Consider the following 10,441-nt stretch of genomic DNA (forward strand, 5'->3'; position numbering starts at 1 on the left):
ATTCCTCCAGTAATAAATCAATATTCTGATTCTGTACATATCATCAATAATAGAGTAATATTAAACGCATCATTAATACGTTTTAAGTAGTGGAGAAACGTTTAACACGTTTAATTGTCTGTTGTATTATGTCCTTGAAGATACCGAATCTGTTTTCAATACGTACCGTTGATTGTTATATTATCGGCAACCACTGTAACGTTTTCCATGTCCAATAGGAAACCTGTACAATTATCTGTTACACACGTTCAGGATGGAGACGAAATATGGTGTTATCATCGTGAATTCTTTTTTAAACGTCTAATTCGACAATATTGAACTCTATCGTGCGTACTAAAACAATGAAAGTTTTATAATCCCAGACACTTTTTTCTTCCCTTATACCAAAATAGTAAGGTGCGTATTGCATTGTATACCAATTGAATCGATGTAGGTATGGAACAATTAATTGATTTAATAGATGAAAACCAATTTGTATGCTCGCAATACGTGCACAGATGCATGGAAATGTATGCACATTGTTCATCTGCAAGAAGGAATGAAACAGGCGAAGCCCTACAGCACAGCCAACACAGCACAAACGAGACAGACAAAGATACTGGAGTATAACCAAATATGGTATACATGAGAGGGGCAGTACAGATGGGACAGCACTGATGAGATCAATAATTGATTCTTGAATGCAGTCATGACCCCTGGAACGGTGCAAATGTATTTAATTGCGAAGGTGCGGGTGGGAAGGAGGGGAGTGGGATTTTTTTTTTAATGATAAAAATGTGTCAACACGATAACGTAATCCTATTGTGATGCTGCATAGCAGGTACGATACCTTTGGTGTGACTGATGTTTTGCTGAACACCATGACCTTCGTGCCATTTATAATACGTTACTCCTAACTAGCTTAACACGTAGGCTTTCGCAACCAATTTGATCCATAATAGAGGTTTTTCGGGTTAGGTCGCGTGAATATAAATGTATTGTTAAACCCATCACCACCTGACACAGCCAATTATTACTGGCGAAACGTCGTACTCAAATTGGAAATGTTGTGGGTTTACTCTCCAACACACCGGTGTGCTGAACTAGAAACGAATTGGCATGTTTTGTTTATGTGCCAAACCGTACTAATTGGCTGTGTCGGGTGGTGGTGGGTTTAACAACACATGTATACTGATAGGAACCACCTGGTTCCACCAGCTCAGAGGGGATTATTGTGTCCGTCCGTCGTGCATCCAAAAATGGGAGGGGTGGGGCTGGGTGGAGAGGGGAGGGTGGGGAGGGTGGGGCTGGGTGAGGGGTGGGAGGGGTGGGGCTGGGTGGGGAGGGGCTGGTCACCCCGTGGTGCCCTTATAAAATTCAACGTTTAACCTACTCACGCCGGCTTTGTGCCCGCGCTCACAGTCGGCCATATTTGCGGAATACACCACGCCGCCGTTTACCCTGGCCATTAACCGAGCAACCCAACGTTCCTACCAGCTCCCTCCGCAGGAATGTGTTATTTATGCAATCTAACCCAAAAACCTCTATTATGGATCCTAACTAGCTATTTTTAATCTTCGTCCAAAAGTAGCCGTTTTACATCACAACGACGAAGTGATTGTTGCCAAGAATTCTGCTCTGCTCTCACTATATAAACTGTGAAGCTCGCAAAACACCTTTGCTGGCGTATGGATGTGCCATTCCTCTTCGTGCGTAGTGTTGCCGATATTTCAAAAGAGGTGTGACTTTTCTGTGATAACTGTGATGGCCAATCCGTGATTACTTGTGTAACAAACTAGGGCCCATTGCTTAAATAAAGGGTCCTTGCTTATAAACGTCATGCAATTCACCAGTATTGATTGGTTCAAGACTCTGCTGATGAGAGACAATGACTGTCAAAACTGCTCTAGAGCTTGCTTTAATTGAACCAATGCTGCTGATAAGATGCACTCCCAGAAGGATGTGTGGCTTATGAGTTGTTTAAAACTATACTAAAAAATAAACAAAAACGTATTTTAGCAGGTAAGGATCACTGAGCTTTATATAGCTATTTTTCAGAAGCAACCTGGCCACAAATACTAGCTCAACCAAGTAGCTTATGTGGAAATGTATGGCAGCCAAATAGTGTAAACTCACTTTTCTAAATGTAGAGGGAAAAAGTGGAGGACCCTGATGAAAATCCACGCAACCACGAGGAGAGAGAGAGACATGCAAACTCCAAACATACAGCAGGCGTCAGGGTCGGGATCAAGCCCACGACCTCCTACGTACCAGGCGAGGGAGTTGACATCTTGGCAAATATGGGGAAAAAATGATGATTATTGTGTTACATCCAGCCTTCTTCCAGCCATTGTTCATTCAACCTTGATACTATCTCTCCTCTATTTTTAATTAAGGCACGTTGAGAAACATCTTAGACATCTCGAGTGAAGCTTTGCTTTTGAAGGATCAATGGACCTTGTCGCCAAACTGCTTTGTGGTTACACTGCTGTTAGCTTCAGGAATTTACAATACCAATAGGACTGACTATCTCTAGAGTTTGCATGACCTCAGTAATTAACTTTTTCAAATTAAATACTGAAGGGCAACATAAATATGTAACCTTAAAATAAACACATGAAATCTTACCATAATGTTGTCAGTGCATTCAAGTTATGCCCAAGTAGGTAAATGTACTTCGGCAACATATAATGTTCATTTTAGGGCAATAAAGTCTGTTTTCAATAGTTCTGACCACACAGCGGTTACAGACGCATTAACGCATAATGCTTAGGGGTTGCTGATGCTCTTACCTGCTGTAAGTCTCTCGTTGGGGTTGTTAGTCACACATTCTCTGTTCATTAAAAGGCCTTGAAGTTGTTGTTGCAAATCGTTAAGTATGTCAATTACTGTCTGACTAGTGCTGTATGTATACGTGACAGTATGATCCACTATTATACTTCCTTCCCTGTAAATAATGAAAAAAACATATTTGTGTATGCATTGCACCCATACAATTGCAACAATAATAACTCGATACACTTTATTAATAACACTCACACCATTATGGTAATTAGAATCGTACTGCTCTCTCAACGAGTGGCTACAGTCGTCGCTGTTACGTTTTTGCCAATTAATAAGAAAAACCTAGAAAACATATACCGCAGTCAAAAAAGTTACAATTATTTCCTGCTCATATGAGAATCATATCCTGTGTATAATCATGAGCCATTTAGTGGAAATTCCACATTCCTATGGAGAAGGTGACTCTATCCATAACATAACCACTTTTAATTTCCCGATGAAATAGTACTTATTTTCATCGACCCCAGGGACATGATGGGCTGAATCAACTCCCAACCAGGACTTGAACTTACAACTTTCCAATTGCGAGCCACTCGCTCTGCAGCTGAGCCACCTGGCAGGTCAATGAAGGTTATTGTGCAATCCTGATATTCCGTGCTCACGTCACTTCTGGCTGAAGGGCCTACACTTGTAGGAACTCTAGGCAAGCCATCTTGAGGGTATTTTGGCCTATTCCTCCACGCTGGCCATACACCTTGGCAGAAGTTTGAGTACCCAGAATCATAATCTTTATTATCCTGGAGGAATCTGATGAGCAATGAAGCTCTTTTTCACATATTTTTAAAGCTATTTTTTATTTTACCAAGTGAGGCCCGCTGAGCTATACAACACTTTTTCAGAAGTGACCTGGCCACACACGATAGCTCAACAGTGTGGATTATCGTGTGTAAATTTATAACAGCCAAATACTCGAAACGCATGTTTCTAAATGTGGAGCGAAAAACTGGAAGACCTGGAGAAAAATTCACGTACCCACAGGGAGAACATTCAAATTCCAAATATACAGGCGTCAGGGTGGGGATAGAACCCACAACCTCTTGTATACGAGGCGAGGTAGTTAACATCTCACGACTTTTGCACCCTCTATCAGGGGCGGGTCAGAAAGTTATACCAACAAAGAATGCATTAAACGATAAGGAGTGCAAAGTAGAAAAGAGGTAAGCTAGTCACTGAAATAAATAAATATTAAGTGCGTGAGAACAAATTGCGAAAGAACACTTCACCTAAACACACACCACATGCCTTTTGACTGACTTTGGTGCACTCATTTATGCTGCCGGGTGGATAGAGGTTGCGGATATTTATCTGGCGACCTTTGGATTGCAAAGTCATACGCACAGGCAATTGAGGAGAGCTTCCCATTCTAAGGACGCTGTTATCTCAGTGGACTGTCGCATGCTTCTAAAGGTTAAACAGATCATCCCAAAGGTGTTCTTGTTCGACTGTAATTACCCTACCATTGGCAGCAACTCAGTAATATGCGGTATGTATTACACTGTATCCTGTAATATTGCGGGAAGTGGTAGTGTGGAGGTTAGCGCTCTGTTCTACAAACCCAGGCACCGGAGTTCAGTTCCCGCTCACGGCCAACACCAGTAACGATGATATGAACCGGTCCTGGGCCTCCCTCTAGGTCGACTCAAACTCAAATGAGTACCTGGTACGGTGTCTAAAAACATCGCCTTAGGGGAGACAAAGGCGGCCGGGCGTGGTTCTGGCCAGCCACCCCCTCATGTGCCGTGCCGGCCTTCATAGGTGCTCGCTAACAGCACTTGCCCCAACAGTATGTTAAGGCTACATGGGGGATCTTTGTCTTTGCTGTAATATTAACAAACTGCTGTGAATGCACACATGCATGGTGTTGTCTGCTGTGTCTTCAGATGAAAATTAATACATTCCCATTGTTTATTTTCATTGCTTATTGTTTTCTTAAAATAAAAATTCTGCAATAAAATGTATATTTTAACAATCGATATTGGATGTTTACCTCTTCAAAGAAAAGTGTACATTATTACATAATACATGTGAATTTTATATTTATTAAAAAACAAAAGACATTTTTAATCAAACATTTTTATTGTAACAATGTAAATATACAGAAATGTTGGCATTCCACTGCTGGATATGGGTCTCTCCATGTGGTTGAGGGTTTTTTGTGAGGATTGTTTGACCATATTTTACCACAGTGGTCGGTGCAGGTTAGTGTAGGTTTGAGAGCGAAAGCACGGGAGCATAGAAGTACAGTGCAATAATGGATTTTGCTGCCCTGTCCTCTGCTGACCACCACGTAGAAGAGCTCTGACAAAAGTGATGTGCATTGTGGTGATTCAATGTTAGTACTATCCAGGCTCATTCCTGCATAGCTTCTGAGATCTGATGAGGTTGATATATTATGATGTACTGTCATGTATTGTCTATCAAACAATAAATCTTCACATTTCATTGAATAACCTATGATATGCATTTAAATTATATCTGAATAAGCAATGAAGCATTTCATCACGTACTGAATGATACCTTACTTTATAAGTTATTTATTTTTGCATAACCACAAATACAACACAACAATGTTTAGATGTATTACCCTGTGGTTAGTCTAGCATAAAATGTAATCCATAGATATCGCATTTCTGGGTAATTGTAGAATTGTATAAACATAACTAACTGTATTGTGGTAAATGAAAGCAAAAACAAGACCTTACCTTATAGATAAAATACGTATATCTTTAAACCCAGGGATTTGTTCATAAGTGGGCTTCATCTGAAAGTGAATGACACGAAATTAGGAATGAGCATTTCTCTCACACACATTTGAAACACACAGTACCGTAAATTGAAAAAGTGCTAACGGACACTAATGTTGAAACTAACAACCTGTATTGCGAGAGATTAAACCATATATGACGCTTATGATCTCTACCTATTTATAAATCTAAATGCAGGACCCCTGGCTGTTAATTTAACCAAGGTTTAGTTGTTTCCATGTTGTTTCTCGTCACGGTACATTTTAATGGCACTTTATATGGCAGCCGTGTTCCATTAAAACCTCTGAGGTAAACCAAAAGATTTTAGTGGCATGTCATTACCCTGCCAACCTCTCACCTCGTTGTGTAAAATTTACAGTCCAGTAGTTTGTATTATTCAAGAACAACATATACGCACACAGAATGGGAGCTACACCCATTTTATTGCCAAGTCATAGCAGTTATATTGTTTCAAAGATTTCTGAAGGATGTATGTGTAAGGTGATTCTTTTTTGTCTTGTGCGAATACGTACTTATCTGACTAAATGGTCACAGTTATCTTGCAAAAGTGTCGCATGGGTGGACAAAGTGAGAAAGATGCTAACACACAATTGGTTGATGGAGTGCATTTTTATGTTAGTAATATTTTAACATTTGGCCATTATAATGAACAATTCAATCCCAAAGACAATCATTTTGGCAAATTTTACATTATTTGACAAGATTGTGAATGAAAATTCCACTTGCCTAAAGTAGATTTGAAGCGTTCGTGACTGCAGGAATCCATACTCGTTGGTTCTTTCGGTAAAGTCACGTAGGTATAAAATAAAATAAATCACGACGTTTCGGGCGCAACACAAGCGTCCTGATGACTTTACTGAAGGAACCAAAGAGTATGTTTGCCTAAAGTTATTGAATTTCGGCCCTGAAACATTACAGATTTGATTTATTTCTTTGCAAAGCTAAAGTTAAGTGCGAAGTCACATCAGAACTTTTTTTAAACGACTGCATTTGTTTCTTCTCTGCAACAAAAATAACAGCTCACTGTGTACATTTTAAGAAAACCATCTCAGTGTCCTCACAGCCAGACACAGACACGAGTACGACAATTACGTGGTTTAAGATTTAAGGAGTTTTTCATTATGCGTTGTCTACGCAAGTCCTTCAATTTGCTCAAATGATAGGTCACGCCTTTGCGCTGATCTACTGCAAAGCCCACAATGTCAAATGTATGTTTGTACGTTGAACTTCGTTCGCACCATACGTAGCCAAACGTGCTAATCAGATGTGTGGAAATGGCTATATACCACACGTAAGGCATGCTACATCGTAATTTACATGAGTCCGAGTAAAACGTGAGTCATACAAATTCCGCCACCCAACACAGTGAATTAATAAAATTGGCACATGCCAACGTATTGCTGCTTCATTACGCCGGAATGCTGGACAGAAATACACAGCATTTAAACAATTGGGTTCGATTGGGAAGTGCTCTCCAACACCCCGGTGTGCTGATGCAGTCATAAACTGGCACGTTTCTTCATCACGTAACAATTTTATTAATTGGCTGGGCCATGTGGAGGAAGGGTTGCACAACACACATTTTACCCACGCGGTCTGACCCAAACATCTATTGTGTATCATTATATTGATCACGAAAGCCTATGTGCTAAAAAGGCATACTACTGTTTGTTGGTGGAATGCCGTGCGATAAACATGGCTAAAATGATGACACCAAAGTTGAATACTTACAGTGCCTTGAAATCTTTTCTCAAAGTCTTTGAATTTTGATGACAAATTATTGGCATAGTCTCTGTCATAAAGTTCATTTAATATCCGAATTTTAACTTCAGCTGCCTTTGCGGTATCTGCAGTATGACAAAAAAAACATACCGTAGTTATTTCATGCAAACTCTTATGTTATTTAACAAAATGCAGTTAAATAAGTTTTACTTTAATGCCTCAAATGTATACAGTACAGTATCGTATTAAATACTGTAATTATACTGATACATTTACTCATACAGTACTCTTCACCATATTCCATACCACAGTATTAAATAACGATGCATAATTACTGTATCTAAGCAGAATTAACTGACAGAGACAGAAATGTAAAACAATACTCAGTGAACCAGTAAAAATACCAATGTTGGGCCAACGTTTCCATGTGGTTGGAACCGTAAGACCAACTTTGGCTCAATGTCGGCCCAAAGTGCCATGTTTACCTGGAATGTATCTATGTGTAGTGGGTTTTATGGAGGCACACTGGAACTCGGAGGATAACGACATAGGTGGTGACTACCACGAGTAACTCAGATTACAATGGGTAACTACATCACCGGGCCAGTCAGTAACGCACTGCCTGACCCACGAAGCCGAGCGTAACGACCGAATACCGAAGAGCAAAGACCGAAGAGACAGGTTGATTCCAGAAGACAGCCACGATTGCTCTCGGGAACTCCCTTTAATGCTCCCGAGCGTGGCCTCGCTCTGCCTTCGGTCACGCCCCATTCTGGATCTCACCAGAAGGTTCTCGACTGAGCATCACGTGTCCCTCAAGCCACCCTTTAGGCCTCCTCGCTACCCTGTCCCGGTCATGTGCCCTCTCGGGTTCATCCACACTGTTACGTCCTTACTTGCCCTCTCTCTGACCGTCACCAGAACCATGCCCCCTAGGGCCCGCTTCCATGCCATAGCTACTCTGGTGCCAGAGAGAGGCTCAAGACGCGTAGTTCCACTCTTGTGACAGTAGCTGGTGCTAAACCCCATTGTGACTCCATTTACGTCACTACATATGTATAAGATTACAGGTGTCCAGAGTGATAGTAACACATTTTGCAATTATAGAACATATATATCTTGTCATGGGCATCAACAATGCATGCAGGGATTAAGCTGCATTAACACTGCAATGCTCCACATGCACACAGAAACAAAAATAGATATTTAGATAAAGGATCATCACCACCGAGGGACAAAAAACTGAGACGTATCATGGGAATAAGAATGGAGAACTATGTGTACATGCATTGTCTTGCGTGGGGTATTACAGTGTCTGGCAATTGACAAAAACTATTTCTAGGCCTCAAAAAGAGAATAATCCTGGACAAACCAGGGCAGGCGGCGGACCCTATTTAGACATACGATATGTCTCACCATTTTTGTTTCACCAGACACCGTAATCACTGTCCATCGTTGAGATTAATTGACACAGCTTCAGCTTTGTCTGTACCATGTGAGCAATACCCAAGCTATGGTAAAACAATATATACGATAAATGACAATGAAAATCGAATTGGGTAGTGACACGGCCCAGCGGTAGCAGGTTCACCACTTCTTGCATAGATTCCAATCCAGCAGCTGCCCTGATTATCACTGTGAGTGTAATAAACATATTCATACTACACGCCATCTGCCTTACAGTTGACGTTAAAGATCTTGAACTATATAAAACGTTTATTTTATTTTAGAAAGGTAAGGTCCACTGAGCTATACAGGTCTTTTTAAAAAGCGGCCTGGCCACAAATGATACCTCAACGAAATAGCCTATCACGTGGACATTTCTAGTAGCCAATTACTCTAAATGCATATTGATTCTAAATGTGGGGGGAAAAACCGAAGGATCCAGAGAAAAATGCACGCGACCACGGGGAGAGAGACACACAAACTCCAAATATACAGCAGGGCCGGGGATCGGGATCAAATCTGTGTCCTCTTGTATACCAGGTGAGGCAGTTAACATCTCGTCACCACGGCGCCCCTGATGCCATTTACAAGAGTAGGCCATTGTGTGCTGGCGTCTGGGTCCCATTTTACCGGACATCTGTGAAAAAGAGCTTTATAGCTCATCAGATTCCTTTAGTATAAATAACGATTCTGATTATGATAATTAGCTACATTTTAATAGTAGGATTTTACTGTACATATCAATCATCACACCTACTGGCAGACTAATGCCCAAGGTCACTCTTGTAAATGTGATTTTACTGATCTCTTGAGTTGTCACCTCGTTAAAAAAAAACGAAATCTAATTTGAAATACCGTATATACATTATTGCACGTAAAGAAATGCTGTTGTATGAACATCTCCTTGAGAAGTGTAACTGTATGTTATGCATTTCCGACAAGAATCCATGTGCAATACTGTACTTACTGTTTGGGATGAACACAGGTTGAATCGACTCACAGTGCATTCCGGTAAAGGGGGGATTGCATGTGCACATATTAGAATTGCAATTTGGTTTTCCTCCATTTTGACAAACGATGCATGACGCTGAAGAAAAAAAATCATGAAAACATTATGTGGTGAATACATATCTAATGCTGGTGTTTTTTGTCACTATACGATTGGACATCATCGCAGATTCTTATAGTGATTTGCAATTTATACTTATGGCTATTAAAATAACATAACTAATATCCCATTGAGCAGCAGTTCTCAACGTTTCTGTAAACTAAAAATGATAAACTATTTTTTATTTTACCAGGTAAGACCCACTGAGCTTTCTAGCTATTTTTCAGAAGCGACCTGGACACAAGTGATAGATGAACAATGTGGCTGATCTTGTGGAAATTTATATCAGCCAAATACTCTAAACGCATGTTTCCAAATGTGGAGGGAAAAGCCGGAGGACCCGGAGAAAAATCCACTTGACCACGGGGAGAACATGCAAATTCCAAATATACATCAGAACCGACAACCTCCTGCATACCAGGCGAGGTAGTTAACATTTCGCCTCCGTGACACCCACTGTACCCAGGGGATCACTGTACAACCCTCACATGTTTTTTCCTTCGTAATCTGAAACAGTTCTGTGGACAACTTCCCAACAGCATTGCAGACAACTGCCATAAGACTATCCACAATGATG

At 40.7% G+C, this 10,441-nt stretch overlaps 1 protein-coding gene across 1 annotated transcript in view; it reads right to left on the reverse strand.

Annotated features, from left to right (window-relative positions):
- Positions 1–10,441, reverse strand: part of LOC144728322 (uncharacterized) — a 36,603-nt gene that overhangs the window by 14,676 nt on the left and 11,486 nt on the right. Inside the window, exons 2-6 of the mRNA XM_078607676.1 lie at positions 9,724–9,843; positions 7,320–7,435; positions 5,526–5,584; positions 2,772–2,926; positions 167–235 (exon numbers count right to left, since the gene is read on the reverse strand). Coding sequence (XP_078463802.1) covers positions 167–235; positions 2,772–2,926; positions 5,526–5,584; positions 7,320–7,435; positions 9,724–9,843 — 519 coding nt within the window. The remainder of the gene's footprint in view (positions 1–166; positions 236–2,771; positions 2,927–5,525; positions 5,585–7,319; positions 7,436–9,723; positions 9,844–10,441) is intronic.

Source organism: Lampetra planeri, chromosome 28 (assembly GCF_965212315.1).
Source record: "Lampetra planeri chromosome 28, kcLamPlan1.2.h2, whole genome shotgun sequence".
Taxonomy (NCBI): Eukaryota; Metazoa; Chordata; class Hyperoartia; order Petromyzontiformes; family Petromyzontidae; genus Lampetra; species Lampetra planeri.